Here is a 15,849-nt window from a genome sequence, read left to right on the forward strand (position 1 = left end):
GGGAGCTCTAACACAGCCTCAGCCCAAACCCATCAAGAGCCAGATAAATAATTAACCGGCTGAGCCTCCCGTGTCCTTCGTTAATTCCATTAATCCCGGGCTGTAAATCAAGGGCTCTCACTGGAGAGCTGCTGCCAGACCCCGAGCTGGGGCTTGCCCCATGCCTGGCAGCCCCAGGGCTCCACCCGTCCATTAACCCTGCCTGCTCCCTGCTCCGTTCCAGCGTGGACCCTGCCGGCTCACACCTGGCTGCAGCCCCCGAGAGCTCCCGCGCCCAGGGTGCCGTCGGCCCACCGGCAGGAGCTGGGGTTCCCGGCTCTGTTCTGGAGCTCCATGCCCAGGCGCCCAGGTTACTGCACTCTTGAGCCCAGCTCACTCCCAGCTGTTAAAGATCTGCCCTGAGTCTGGGCTGCCTGCCGCGCCTGGAATGCACTCCACACACACACTCCGGGCTGTTGGCTTCTATGGGAAAACACAAACTATGGCTCTTCCTAAAACTAGGGCCTCCGGGGCGATCTTCACCCCGCTGCACTGCTCCCCAGGCCAGGCCTGCAGCCAGCCCAGGCACAAGGATTAAGTGCTGGCGTCTGCTCTCTCACTGCAGAAGTTGGGGCAGTGAGCACTGGAGGCCAGTGCTTCCGAGTGTGCAGAGTTCTCTCAGGGAGCAGCAGTTGCTGCCTCCTCCACGAGCTCACCCAGGCTGCAGCGCGCTGCTCTCAGCTCTCCCTGTGCTATTTCCACATCCCTGGAGCATGGTTCCCTTCCAAGTGCCCCAGGACATCCAGCCCGGAGCGCCAGGCTCCCTGGCTAATTCCATTCCTAGATCCTGACCCGGGGGTGTGTGACAACCCCATTTGCACTAGTGACTCTGAGCACCTGGTGCACACCTACTCCAGCCCACCCTAGTGCTGGTGCTTTATGACCGTGCTGCGTTCAGTCACTCCACCCAAATCTGGAGTCAAATGCGGCAGAATCCACGGGAAGGAATTACACGCAACAATCAGCTCTTTAATAGCTGCTTCAGCATGGAAAGTACAACTGATTTGGTGCTCTCAACCAGCCATGATATTCTAAAAAGGGAGAATGAGAAGAGAGCAGCACAGGAAAATGGTTAAGGGAATTTACTTAACAGCTAATTTTCTGAACCAGTTCAAGAGCTCGCTATTGTGTGGCAGGCTCTGAATGGCAGAGACAAATCCCACAGGCGGATACCCAGAGCACTGGACACTGCATCCAAGCACCCACAGGCCTTTTATGGGATACAGAAAAGATAGAATCAGGTTACAGCAGATCTGAGAGTTTTGCTTTAAATTTCAGTTGGACTCAGACAAAAGAATGAGGCAGGCAGGTAGGTGTGTGCACAGGGTTGCCCGTGCTCACGGCACGCAGACACACAAAATGAGGGTAATGGCATTTCAGGGCACACACACTGAGCTGCAAGCTAGCGGCATTAATGGTGACACGGCATCTCCCTGGCTCAGGAGAGCTGTGCACGATGTGGTCGATATGCCCAGTCTCCTCCATCACACAGCACCTCTCCATCTGGCTGCAATTTGTCCCTCACCTTGCTCGCTTCCTTTCCAGCATGTATAGTCTTACCTTTTGGGGAAGTGTCCGATCCCATCTCATAAATCAATGGAGACAGGCTCCCGCAATGGGAGGCCACAGGCAGAGGCAGATAACGTTTCAAACAGCCGCGATAACACATGCACAGGGATCCTTCCCAAGCTAGCCACTCTAATACTTCGGAGGGAGGGGGATTTACGAGTTATGCCTCACACAGCAGAAGCTGCCCCAGGGATGTGTGCAAGCCAGGGAAAACATTCCGACTGCCACTGCGGCTCTAATGGCTGCATGGGAGCTTCTCCCCCCAAGACAAGTTTTCAAACTGATCAGCCAGCCTGGCGAATGGCCCCACTCCGGGGGAGTGGGGTGTGTGTGTGCATGGAGAGGCAGGGTGGGACTGAGGGGTGTCAGCAGAGTGGGAGTAGGGGGGGCCCTGGGAGAGACAGGGCAGGACCGAGGAGTATCAGCAAAGCGGGGGTGTGTGTGTGCATGGAGAGACAGGGTGGGACTGAGGGGTGTCAGCAGAGCAGGGGAGGTGCAGGGGGGTACCCAGGGAGAGGCAGGGCGGGACCGAGGGGGTATCAGCAGAGTGGGTGTGTGTGGGGGGGGGCATGGAGAGGCAGGGCGGGACCGAGGGTGTCAGCAGAGCGGGTGTGTGTGTGGGGGGGGGGAGGGGCATGGAGAGGCAGGGAGGGACTGAGGGTGTCAGCAGAGTGGGTGTGTGTGTATGTGGGGGGCATGGAGAGGCAGGGCGGGACCGAGGGTGTCAGCAGAGTGGGTGTGGGGGGGGGGCATGGAGAGGCAGGGCAGGACCGAGGGTGCCAGCAGAGCGTGTGTGTGTGTGGGGGGCATGGAGAGGCAGGGCGGGACCGAGGGGTGTCAGCAGAGCAGGAATAGGGGGAGCCCAGGTAGAGGAAGGGTGGGACTGAGGGGTATCAGCAGAGCTGGTGTGTGTGGGGGGCATGGAAAGACAGGGCGGGACCGAGGGGTGTCAGCAGAGCAGGAATAGGGGGAGCCCAGGGAGAGGCAGGGTGGGACTGAGGGGTGTTAGCAGAGCAGGAATAGGGGGAGCCCAGGGAGAGGCAGGGCGGGACTGAGGGGTGTCAGCAGAGCAGGAATAGGGGGAGCCCAGGGAGAGGCAGGGCAGGACCGAGGGGTATCAGCAGAGCAGAGCGTTTAGTGTCACAGGACAGGACAGATGTGGGACACCAGGGCGCTGCAGACCAGGCCTGGGTGCTTGAGGACAGCTACGCCGTGTGACGAGGTAAGCAGCTGGGGGCTGGAGCTGAGGGACTAGCCTGGAAAGGGGGTAACCCCACGGGAGGTGCACAGAAAAGCTGTGAGCATGAAAGGAGCTGGGGCTTTGGCCTGAGGAGCCTCGGCAGAGCTGCAGGGCGCAGCTTGCAGCCCGAGTGCCCGTGTTAGGCCTGGGTCAAACAGCGCCACGCCCGTCGCTGCACTTGTTCTGAGACCCAGGAACCCCTCTGAGACCCAGGAACCGCTCCCTGCGTCTGTAACCGGGCTGAGCCAGACTAGGCTCTTGGCACTACCAGGGCCAGCAAGCGCTCTGCTGCCCAAGGACATGCCCCAGGGTAGGGCCGCATCCGTACAGCTCTGTCACCCACGGGAGCAGCTCAACGCTGCCTCCTCTGGGGGATGCTGCCATGGCCCAGCGCCTCCCTGCGGCGCCCGGCTCTGGGCAATGCCATGCACACCTGTCTCCCTCTCTGCAGCTCACCTCGTACTCCTGGGAGAACCTCAGCCCGTCGTTGGCCTTCAGCCTGTCGATGTTGTCAGCGAGATCCGTCACCGGGATTGGCGGGTGGTCTCGCATACCTGGCGGGCCGAAGAGAGGGGGAGGGGAGAGTTACTGCTCTGCGCCCAGGCCCAGAGGTGTGCGCGGCCGGCACGTGGACAGTGAGGATGGGACGCGCTGGGCGGGGTGGATGGCACACGGCATGCTGCGCGGGTGACAGAACAGATGGGATGGGCATGGCCAGGTGAGCATGCTCAGACATGACAGCACCGCAGGCTGTTGGCCCAGGGCCTGGGGGCCGTGCAGAGGGGAAGCCCCACTCCGTTCACAGGCTGAGGAGGTGGGTACTGCTCTGCCGGGGCTCCCGTTCAGCCTGAGGTTGAACACACTGATTCTCAAGAGCGCCAGCTTTCCCTGGGAGAGCGGTGGTCTCAGGACTTACCCCTAACGATTACAGGGTCCTCAGAGGGGCTACTGAGCCCCTGCCATGGCTAGTCTTCGCAGCAGCCCAAGGGGCATGCGCACCAGATGCTATTTACCCGCCGAGCAGGCCAGCCCGATTCCCGGCTGTAGGCCCGCCCCCTTGCGTCTCAAACCAGCCGCTGTGAGTGAGAGCACTGTGTGTACCGCAGGCCTCGCACCCACTTGCCTGACTGCCTCCACCACTGTGCGGGCAGGCTGGTGGGAGCTGGGTGCCCTGGAGGGAGCTGGCCTGCATCTCTCAAGTACCCATGGCCAGTGTGTTTGAGCGCTGATGGCACACGGCCCTGCTGGGAGGTCTGGCTGGCTAGCGCCTGTCCCTGGTGATAAGTGCAGGGCAGTGGAGCGCACGTCTGGCAGCAGAGCCCCAGGAGGAATGGCTGTATCACACGGGGACAGGACAGAGGGCAGAGGAGAGAGCCTCATTACAGCACTTGGCGTTTACAGCCCAGGCCCCGAAGGACCCTTTGCCCTGATCCTGAACTGACGAACTGACAGGAATGTGGCTGTAAAACAGCCCATCCAAGTTCTTGGGGCTTGGGATACAGCAGGCTCCTCCGTGGGTCTCTCATAACCCCACGTGGTTAATGATGATTAATGGGCGATGCTGCTGATATGCACACAGGGAGGCAGGCTGGAGACCAGCCAGGAGCCTTCTGACAGCTCGGCAGCCTCTGGGTGCCCTGGCTGGCAGCGATGGGCTGCTGGGGCGATCCAGCAGAAGCATCTCACACAGCAGTGACAAGACATCAGGTGACAGGTGCAAGTGTCGCTGCACATTTCAATGCAGCCATTGGGAAAACCACCAGCTTTCCCAGCCATGAGGGCCTGTCACCACCATATAAAGGGACCCGCACACTGCTCTGAGTCCACCCCACACGTGCTGCCTCCCTCTGCCAAGTGTCGCGAGCACCACCCGTACCGTGGCAGAGAGCACTGCCGGACAACCGACCTGGCATTAGGGTCGTCTCACCAGCGACTTGCTGCCAGTCTCCACACTGAGGCAGAAGGCACAGATCAGCGCTCCGTAGCCCCTGGCTGTTCACACGCTGAGTCAGGGCACCAGGGAGTAGCCTTTGCAACGAATGGGCATAGAGAGCTGGCAGGGAAAGGGCACCGGCCGGAAGGTACCTGCGGTGTGTGCTGTGTGTGAATCTAGTGCAGTCCCTGCCTCAGGACGGCAGAGCCAAGGGACCAAGCTCACCTCACAGGTGCAGCTGCTCCATGCCAGGTGGGATCCCTGGTCAGGGCCATGCTGCAGCAGGCTGGGAGCACTTGAGCTCCAAGAGCAGCTCTGGGGGGTGGGGGGGGTGCAAAACCTTCCCCAGCACAGTGGTTCCAGAACAGCACCCACAGATGCCAGGGGGAGGGGTCTGGAGGGCTCTGCTCTGCACAGCTCCATGACTTCAACACGCTTTTCCAGGGAGGCCTCTGTAGCAGGCAGAGTGGAGAGCAGAGAAGTGCTGGGAACGCTCCAGCAGGCGCTTCGTGGGGGAGGCCACAGATCCCCACTAATCCCCTGCAACTGCAAAGCCCTTAGCACTGGCCAGGGGGTGCCATTCCCAGGTCTCTCTCCTGTACTCGTGTGCTCCGCAGCAGCAAGGACAGACCTTTATGGTTATTTGGGGGTGGACTCAGTCTGAGGCTCATGAGAAACCGAGACTCCAGCTACCCATGCACCTCCGCTCCCACGCTGCTCTGGGCTTGGCTCTCAGCCAGGGCCTGCGGTCTGGGCAGCTGCATGGTGATTTGAAGGCTGAGGGCTGTGTATGCACTGAAGGTATTCTGGATTAATGCAGGGTGTGGATTTAAAGTGGACCAGCCATTCCAGAATAACTCCACGTGTAGACAAGCCCTGACAAGTGGCCCTCAGCACACAGATACCCTGTCCCCTCTGCTGCATTTCACCAGTGGTCAGAGCCACACTGGAAGCTGGTCCATCCAAGGCGAAAGGAAAGTGTGTTCAACCCCGGGCGACGGAAAACCCTTCAATTTCTCCTTTTAGGGGATTAATTGGCCATCTCGAAAGAAATGTCTGTTGTCCTGCCCACACCTGAGATGGGACTTCACAGCTGCAGAGCGCCCCCTGCCCAGTTGTGCCCAGCGATCTGCCAAGCAACACAGCAGACTGGGCTGCATGAGTTGGGACTGGAATGCAGCTCTGAAGAGAAACAGTTGTTTGCTAATCAGCCGGGATGATTTTAGTGAGCTCCTCAAGGCCAAAAGCCTTGCAGCCCCCAGACTGCTTTTGTGCTGTGCTGAACTGCTGGAGTGTGATGCAAATAGTACCAGAACCTGGCCTGTGTGGGAGGTCTTGGCCCATTAATCATGTTCAAAAGTGAAATTACTGCCACTCTAATCTGCTGAGAGTGAGAGTGACCTTCAATGACATCGTAACAAAAATTACAGAGACAAGAGAGAAAGGGAAGAGAAAGAAAAGCAAAGTGTCAAGATAAATACAGGAGGAGTGAAAACTAACTTGAGATATTCGGGCAACTGGGGACACTGGAACCTGCAAAGAAAAAAAAACGGGGCAAGAACAGAAATCCCATTAGCCTTCAGACAATCATCGCAGAGGTTCAGAGGGAAAGGCAGAGAGATGAGGATGCAAAGGAAAGAGCAGAGTTTGCTGCAGAAAAGCAAGGGCAAGCTGGAGGTTCCCTCCCGCACTAAGCTGAACCACATGGGCGCGCTGCCTGGCTGGGGAGCGGACAAGGAAGAGTACGTTTTTAACCCCCACCAGCGCACTCTACTGCAGCTGGGGTACCAAGGGAAGTGCTGCTCCGAGCATTTGAAATGAATACACAGCCCACCCTGACCCTCTGTCATCTGCCTGCAAACCTACCACTGCCCACGCCTCCGGGGGAGGCAGGGGTGAGGTTAAGGCGCGGACGTGCACTGGGGAGGGGGATGGAATCACATTCTTCCTGGTGGACAGAGAACATGGCACTGCCAACCTATCTGCCTCTGGAATTCCAGCTGCCACAGCTGGGCTCACCACAACGCCTCTACCACTTAGCAGAGACACTACCTGGCAAAACAGCACATTAGTACCAAGAGGCTGACAATTCGTGAACTAACCTGGGCCTGGAGCAGGAACCATTAAAGCGATAAGGGTTAATATTTAATAATGGCAGGCGGATTAATTATGCATTAAACAAGGTTTTCCCTGCCTCTGTGGTCTCCAGCAGGGAATATCAGCCACCAGCCCGAGCAGGTCAGATTCCAACAGGTCTTGTTCGTATTGTGCCCGTACAGTGCTGGGGATGCATCTCGGAGGGGGGACAGTACAGGTGCCATTTGGGCCCTCGGGCTCAGAGCCCGTCAATGCTCCTTCATTCACCAGCTCACTCTCCTCATTTCTAGCCATGAGACTCAGCAGCAGCACTGGAGGGACAGGAAGTGATGTTGCTTGGGAGGGAAGCACCAGATGGCAGGAGAAATGGGCTCAGCGGCCAAGGGAACGGAGCCACCTCTGGGGAACTGGGCTTTCCTTCCCTTACGCCTGCTCCGTTTGTCCTGATGCCAGGAGGATGGGGCAGGGGGTGGCCTGCATCCCCCTGCCCACCCAATGTGGTTCTTGCGCAGGTCTGGGTAGGTCTTGCCCCGTTGTGCAGCATGTGACAGAAGCATATCTGACATGCTCTGGAGTACGCAAGGGTAAGGCCTATGAACGCATCCAGGGCCCCTGCAGGGACAGGAACCTACTCAAAATCCCAACCAGCCCCAGTGCTCAAATAATTGCAAGCAGCCAGGGCTGCTTCTCGCTGGGGCATGGAAAGCACGTGTCCAGCACACAAGCAGGCTGAGCAAACCCCCAGGTACTGTCACCCTAGGGCCCTGCTGCTGCAACTCACCTGTCCCCAGCCCCAGTCTCAGCCCTGCACGCTGTGCGCTGGCAAAGCCCTGGCTGAGAGCTCTGCTCCTCCCTCTCCCAAGACAGCAGCAAACAATCTTCTGCATAATATCTGCCTTATTTCATACCCTGAGGAGACCAACAGCCCACTCTTTATGGCAGAGCTGTCACCACATCCTTCCCATCCAATCTGGAACACGAGCCTGGCACGAGTACTGCCGAGCAGCCCCCTAATCCTGGCCCTGTCCAACCTCCCCTCTCAAGCCGCTCCCAGGATAGCGCTGTGCTGAACAAGCAGCGCTGATTCTTCGGCAGAGGAAGGGGAGAGCTGGGAAATGGTGCTGGCTCCAACAGCCAGCTCTCGCTCCCCCTCCCTGCCCAGACCCAGCAGGTTTCCATCAGGAAACACTCCCTTCAAAAGCTTCCCATTAGACAAAAGCTTTTAGCCGGAGGAGCAGCAGGAAGAAAGGAAAAGTAGGTTATGTCCTAGGAAGGCTGGAAGGCAGCAGGGACCGGGGCGTGCCTTCATTTACTGCTAACTGCCCCCACCGCGGAGAGCCCCACCGCCCTTCTGCTGCATCGACGACGCAGCTCAATTAGCTTGGGCCTGCTGGTCTCTGATCACGCTAATGACAGGCCCGGTGCTTTCAGAGCCGTCAGAGACACATGGGCTACAAAGCAGCAGCATGCGACGTCTCTGCTCTGGAAAGTACACCTGCCTCCAGTGGCTGACACACCGTCGACGCAGACTGGCGATGCTCCACGGCAATAGACTGCATGCAGAAATCACTGGGTGTGACCGAACCCTCGTCCTCTGGCCTGCCAGCACTGCCTCCAGCAGCATCTCTCTCTGCGCTGGGGAGCAGCTATGCTCACAGCTCCCCTCTCTTCCCCACACGAGCAGAGCAGGGGTAATCTCCTCTTCAGCCATTGCTCAGATCTCAGCATGGGAAAGGCCCACCCTGCCCAGACACAGCTGCTGTCTGACAGCACTGCGTCTCCCTCGTTTGGCTTGTTAGCAAGGCTGAGACTCCTCAGACATGGTCAGCGCCCTGGGGCAGGTCAGAATGGAAAATCCTCAGAGCTCCCCTGAGCCCTGAAGTCTCCCTGCCAGAGCCTCAGCAATTCCTCCTGATCAGCCACACCCTGCAGGGTACAAGCCTTGCTTATCAGCAGGGAGTGGGAGGGCCTGACGCACACCAGGTTTCTGCCTCCTGCAGGCCTGTGGTGACACGGCCGGGGAGCAGCATGTCAGCTCACAGGGCAGAGACGTGGGGACTCTGCACAAAGACCACTGGCGTTATCGCTATAGCTGGGAGCGAAATCCCCTCGGCCCAGTGTCTGCCGGGGGCGGGAGGGAGCTCCGGAACACCCCAGAGGGCAGGGACTGCAAACAGCATCCTACCTGGGGTCTGGTAATTGAGGCGCCTCATCTCGACAGGGTCGGAGGAGTGAGCCAGCAGGGAGTCCTTGAGGCCAATGGAGTGCTCGTCCTTGGACGAGGGGGAGTTGGCTCTTTTCCTAGGGAAGGAAAACACACAATTGAGGGGCCCAGCGAGGAAGTGCATGTCCCACAGACCAGCATGACGACCATGCACACAGCTGGCGCTCAGGCAGCTGCCTGGCCACCAGGGCAGACACAGGGGGCTGAACATATTGATGGGTGTCTCTGCCTGTGAGCTCAGCTGCTGCACTCCCCTCTGAGCCGGTAAATCAGTCCCCACAGTTACTGTCACAAGTGAAAGCAAAACCCCGTAAGAGCCCTCCCTGCCCGACCCGGGCTGCAGCCGGGGGCCATGCTGATTGCTGGAAGTGCTCAGAGCAGGGAGCCAGGAGGAGTCAGGACTCCTGCATTTGAGACCCAGCTGTGTCACCACCTCTCTGTGGGACCATGTTGCTGGCCTAAGGTTCTCCACCTATAGTGCATGGATGAGCACTCTGACTTCCCACTGAAGGACGACAGGGCCTTAGCCAGCAAGTGTGTGGGAAGCCCTTAGGAGATGCCATATTCTGGACAATGTATTTATCAGAAGCAAAGCCCCATTACCTCTTACTCTCCCTCGGAACTATTTCCTGTAGCGGAAGGATAGAGTCAATTTTCCCCCCAAGTAGTAAAAGAAATGAAATGTTGAGAACCATAGCGTAATGGTGTAAAGACTCTTCAGGGTGTGTTTTATTGGGCCATTAATACAGGTCTTGAATGGCTGAAGGCACCCAAGGCGTGTATTAACGGGACAATAAAACACACTCTTGTCTCTTAATGCTGTATTTATGTCACCACCTCGGGCGCTGATCTTGGTGTAATTCACTAGCCAAGGAGGGACAGACCTGATTGGTAATTGGACGGGAGACCTGCAAGAGGCGCTGTGGATGTTTCAGATGGCACCACTCTCCTCCTGGGGGAATGCCCCCGTGTGGTGCTGGGGGCGCTGTGCTGCGCGGAGCAGGGACATTTCTCTGGGTCAGTGCTGACCCAAACGCCGCAGTGTAGAACTAGAGGGTGCTGCTGGGATACTGGAGGCTTTGCCTTTTGGACAAAACATAAACCCAGAGGGGTTGCCTCACTGGTGAATATCGAAGACCCCACAGCTTTCTGTAGGAGATGTGCAGGTTGTCATCCATCTCCCAGGTCAATTTTAGTGTGTCCTCCCATCTAAATTCACCAGCTTTCCTCCCCTTTCTAATCTGTTGCTGGGCACTGTTAACAGCTGCCATGTTCTGCCCAGAAGTAGCTGCATTTCAGACTGGTGCGTGACCGGAGTCTCACATACACGACCAGGGAAGGTGCTGTTCCAGTGCAGGGTGTTACTACTTACACACTGCTACAGAGCTGTGCACACGGGTTTCTGCATTGGTGCCTGGTGTGGGGAGCAGCAAGATGTCATTTGTTATTTACTGATTCTATGCAGCAGAACTTTCATTCACTCGGGGGCACCCAAACTATGACTGAAGTTCAGTTTGCAGCCAAAACATCTGGACATTGGGACTACAAGACATTGGGGGTCATCAGCAGAGGAGCAGCAGCATGTGATCCTCACACCATGTGGAGTCATCCAAGCATTTACCAAGTCCTCTGACTCTCTGAGAGCCAGACAGGAGAGCTCCCGGACTTTACAGCATTAATGGAAGGAGAGGGACAAACGCACACAACAGCACCATCTCTCCTGCTCGCGGACGCCATGGTGGGACACGGCATATGCTATCGTGCTTTGGTTCCCAAGTCCTTGGGCAATGTGACTTGGGACTCTGTGGGGAAGGAGGCAAAAAGGTGTCTGATATTAGTCCGTTTCAAAAGTCCACACAGGGCTTCCGTGAAACTAACAAATCCAGGCTGGCCAGACTGTCATGCAATGTACCAATAGCTGGACTCAGGCTGTTTGCATTTGAGATTTAGAACTCCAGGGAGAAAACCTCTCAGAAAAGACGCTAGAGAGCAAAGCCTTAGGAGAAAGCAGCCTGACTCAGAGCCCGAAGGAGAGCTGGGAGGCACTGGGTGTCAGGTGCTGGAAAGTGAAGAGCACCATGGAACAGAGTTATTTAATTTCTGAAGCGTCCATCTCACAATGGAGTCTGGGGAGCCACAGAAAAAACAAAACTAAGCCAAGCTGGGCCCAGCACCCAAAGGGACCTGCAGACAGACAGAGACAGGGAAACCCAGATAGGGGAATATCTGCCCTGGGCTTCCACAAAACATTCCTTGTGGTGGCTCAGAAACCGCTTGTGTCTGTCAACTTCCTTAAAAGAAACCTTCCTGGAGATGGGTGAATTACCACACAGGGCCACCTGGACGTGGGCTGATGCGTAAAGGCAGGATTTGAATTATGGAGCCCAAGCGCAGATGACACCTTCCCAAGCAGCACAGTCCCTTGTCAATGCAACGGCCTCAGGCTGGCATCGCACCTGTGGCAAGGTTAGGGTAAACTTTACCAGCTGCAGGAGACAACGATCCATGTTACAGATGAATGGCACCTAAGTTCTCAGTTGAAAGACTGGAGGTGCAAAGAAACCCCTATAACCACTTACAATCGCATTTCTAGATTTGTAACCCATTTGCGAAACACTCTGTCACAAATCCTGTGACCTGTGATTGTCGGCCACGTGAATCGCTAAAGGCTGAGGGGTAGGAGGTGGCCACTGCCTTCAACCCTTGGCTTACGCCACGCCTGCACATACGGAAGCCAGGACACATCAGGCTGTAGGTTCTTAAATGGGGACGTAGATTCTAAACTTTAAACAAAGAGGGAAGAGAAAACGGATTCCTACCTTTCTTGTTTACTAGATCCAGAGAAGAGCAGCAACAGAAGAAAGGAGGTGATCACTGAGACAGAAAGGCACTGACTGCACATGCACAGCACAGAGCTCCATTTAATCCGAGAACAAAGCCAGGTCCCTTCCCCCAGCACAAAATACACATAGAGATCGAGAATCCAGGAGGTGAGCGGATAGACTCTACCTGGTTACAGTTGAGCGGGCCATAAAAACTCATGTAAATGAACCAACAGCTCATCACAGAGACTTACAATACAGGGTCACAGTACAGCGCTTACGGCCCATGTATCAGGACTAACCCACGGAGCTTGGAGGGCTGGTCCTTCAGCGTGGAGCACAAGGCGCCAGCGGGACATGTCAGGAGGAGGAGCAGTATTTCTGTCTGGGTTTAGCTTAGTGTCCACGGCCTGCCAAGGGGCGGAGCGAAGCAGGCAGGCTCTTTAGTAGGGGCACCTGAGAGGGGCCAATCAGGCTCCCACATCTTCAACTTCACCAGGACACTCTGGAAACCACCTGAGGAAGCTAACGCAAGAGTGGTGGGACTCTTCCTAGCATGCCACCAAGGACAGATAGCTTCCCCTTCCCCCGACTGCCCCGTGGGGCCCTGGGACACCTCCTGCTTCCCTCTTCTTTCTGTGCCTGGGGATTCACATTCATGCCTCAGCCGGTTCTCTACTGTCTATTTACAAACCAGCCCTGTATGCTGCTTCGCATGCCCTCCACCATGCCCGTAGGCCCTGATCCAGATAGGGAACGCTGGGTCTGACGGCAGGAGGGAGGTCCCTTGGTGCTGACATGCTGCGTGGGGAACAGGCCTGGCTCTCACCTTTTGAAGAGCAGGATAGCAATGACGATGATGATGATTAATATAACAGCCAGCACTGGTCCCATCACCCACAGCATCTCGGGCTCATCCTGCTGCTTCGCTGAAGACACTTCCATCACAATCTCATCCGAGTAGGGGCTGGCTGCATACCTCTTCTGCAGAAGCCGGGGGGCAGAGAATGCAAACATCCGTTAGGCTGACGGAAACAACCACCTCCCATCCTATTGTACGGCACCCTGCCTCTGCCCAGCGCGGGGAGGGCCTGGCTCCCACATCCAGGGCTCCCTATGCACCAGGGCATCACGTCAGCAAGCCAGGACACAGCACACATGGAAATCCGCCTTGTCCCCCTCCTCCTCCTGGGAAATGGCACCATCCGACTTAGAGCAATTCTCCAGCCAGTCAGTCAGTGAGCTCCCTAGGTGCCGAAATGGAACAGCCCAGCTAAGAGCACCAGGCTCCCTAGGAGCAAATTCCAGGCTTGGAATCCGAGCCCGCTGCCGAGTGCTAAGTGCTTTATAACACTCATTATGCTGATATCAACACAGCTCCCCAGGAGAGGCTGTATTGGAGAACCCCTGCCAGGCCAGACACGTCTTGAGGGAACAAAAGGAGGAGACGTTTTGTGTCTCAGCTCCCTTAGCAGAGATCTCGGTGCAGGGGTCTCTCGCTAGCAGGGTCCTTCCAAAGAATGAGGCAAGGTGGTGGCACAGTGACCTACAGCCTTGAAGAGGCTGCTTCTCAGACGGAGTGCAGCAGGGCAGGATTAACAGACCCAACGCCCAGCTGCAGCCTTGTTATGCCGCGGTTGCTAAGGCTTACGTCGCCGTGGCATCGCTTCACAGCTCAGCCTCACTGGGTCAGAAGGGTTAAATACTGCGAAAAGCAATCCCTTCCACCTAGCAAGAAAGCAGGAGCAGTATCAGCCAAGCGCTGGGGGATCGCAGGTAGCACCTGCTGCCCTGTGCTCGGGAACAAGAAACTCTCCAGCCTTGCCATAGACAGGAAGTTTGGGTCACAGAAAAGGTGTCTGTGGATCTCTATGTTGCCTGCTTTATGGTCAAGTTCAGACACACACTTGGCGTGGGTGCAGGTGCGAAGGGGCGGGTGGGAATCTTCTCTCCTGGGCCTGCTATCTACGACTCCCTGCTGGCAATACACAGGTCAGACCCTCAGGTGCAGCTAGTCGGGTTTATCAGCAGCCTGCAGTAGGTTCTGCTGCGGGCCATGTGCCCTTGCACGTCTCCCCCCATAGGGTCCTGCAGGCTTCAGTCTCTTCTCCTTTCCTGGCCAATGTCTGCGTGTGGCCACTACAGGCACTAGGGAGGCAGCTTGGGCCCACCAGCGTGTAGACAAAACTTCGCTCTACAGCTCAGACAGCAGCACCCTCCTAGTGCTCTCCCAGACCTGACATGGGGGTTGGGAGGGGGACAAGCCGGCTCCGGCTCCGGCTCCGGCTCCGACAGACAAGAGGCAGGGCTGGTAAGTGGGCAGCGGGAGCGAGGGGCTCATTGCTGCGCTATTTGCTGCGGAAGGCACACAGGACCCACAGAAGCATCTAGCTACAGTTGAAGACAGGACTAACGCTTCTATCACATGGAGCCTCTTCCCTGGGTCCAGTGCAGGCAGCCAGCAGCGCTTCAGAGCGTTTGCCCTGCTGGGCTTGCAAAGGGGCCTGAGACGCCAGTGTCACTCGGTGTCTCTGACCAAGGAAGGAGACCCTGCCAGCCCAAGGATCATGAGGATGTTGTTTCCAGGCGGAGCAGGTGCCCCCCGATGAGCCGCGCTCCCAGTGCCTGGCCAGGGATGAGTCATGCTCGGCCCGACTCTCGGGACACAGCAGGCAATGCAGGAGTTGTGTAGGGACAAGCAGCCCTGCGACTGGACACTGCCTTGGGCTTTCTGTGAGAATGGGCCCCATCTAGCAGGGCAGAGTCCTGGGGGTAGAAAAGCTACCAGCGTGCCTGGCCGGTGTGATCTGAGACCTCTGCATTGCTAGCTGGGACTCTTCCCACCATGGCCAGATGAGTAATGGAGAGTTTGACCAGCGCTAATGAGCCATTACAAGTAAATGAGGCTGAAGAAGTGAGCCCCAGCGCGAGAGCTGAGCAGAGGGTCCAGAGCATCTTTATTATCTCCCATTATTTACACACTGCCGCTGCCACCTCTCTCCTCCCTCCCCCACAAGCAATTTACAGGAGGATCTTACGGCACAGGCCTTGCTCAGCTATTTCATGCTCACCACAGCAGCCATCCTCTCCCTCCCTTAGACCTCTGCGTGCTGGGCCAGCTGCCTTTCTTAGCCATCCAGGTACGCGCCATTTCCCCTTAGCAAGGAGAGACACCAGGGCTGGGAACCCGCATGCTTTCACGCCCCCCAGAGACCCTGCTACTGTGGGAACAGGTGAATTTACTCCCTTACACGCCCCTTTCAAGGGAGATTCTGATCAGGAAAGTGACTCTCCAAGCTCCCTCCATGTCTCTTCTGAGTCAGCCCTGTTCAGCCAGGCAGAGTCCAGAGTGTGTAGGACTTGGCCCCCACCTCCTGCATCAGGGCTGACTCTAGACTCGACAGGGTCACAAAGCGGAGAGCAAAACTGCTCTGCAGATCCCAGCGGCATCTCAGTGCTCCTGGAGCTCCGACTTGTCCTGGGGCAGATAGGATTGGTGTGTTACTGCCAGGGGACTGGAGAAAAGAGTGGTGGTTCTCAGACAATGCTGATGTCTAACCTATTGTTACAGGGCACAGGAGCTAACCCACACCAGGGTGCATGGAGCAGCCCTCCTCCCACACCCGGTGGCGGCGTGTTCCTCTCCACATGCCAGTTCAGAGGTTTCTCCGCAGCCCCCACAGCTAGAGGCTAGAAGCCCAGCTGAAAGTCTGGTGAGCACAGCAGCAGTTTAGGAAGGGTGGGTGAGGCAGCTGGGCTATCTCCGAGCCTGGTCCCTGCAAGCGCACAGGCCTGGATTCACGGGGCTGCTCCACAGTGACTTTTCTGAGCAGAAACGCGGCTCAGAGCCAGCCTCCATCACAGCGGAGTCTGGAGTTCTGCAGTGGTGGAGCTCGACTCCCAGTGCTGCCCTCAGCTCTCATCT

At 57.1% G+C, this 15,849-nt stretch overlaps 1 protein-coding gene across 15 annotated transcripts in view; it reads right to left on the minus strand.

Moving 5' to 3' along the window:
- The window catches only part of PTPRF (protein tyrosine phosphatase receptor type F), a 628,470-nt gene that overhangs the window by 31,785 nt on the left and 580,836 nt on the right, over positions 1 to 15,849 (minus strand). For 10 of the 15 annotated variants that reach the window (XM_050961087.1, XM_050961085.1, XM_050961098.1 and 7 more), the window contains 4 exons: positions 12,754 to 12,908; positions 9,064 to 9,179; positions 6,282 to 6,314; positions 3,305 to 3,402 (listed from right to left, as the gene is read on the minus strand). In XM_050961087.1, coding sequence (XP_050817044.1) covers positions 3,305 to 3,402; positions 6,282 to 6,314; positions 9,064 to 9,179; positions 12,754 to 12,908 — 402 coding nt within the window. The remainder of the gene's footprint in view (positions 1 to 3,304; positions 3,403 to 6,281; positions 6,315 to 9,063; positions 9,180 to 12,753; positions 12,909 to 15,849) is intronic. The other 5 variants (XM_050961094.1, XM_050961092.1, XM_050961093.1 and 2 more) reach the window with 1 other exon arrangement.

This window comes from Gopherus flavomarginatus, chromosome 7, assembly GCF_025201925.1.
Source record: "Gopherus flavomarginatus isolate rGopFla2 chromosome 7, rGopFla2.mat.asm, whole genome shotgun sequence".
NCBI classification, from domain to species: Eukaryota; Metazoa; Chordata; order Testudines; family Testudinidae; genus Gopherus; species Gopherus flavomarginatus.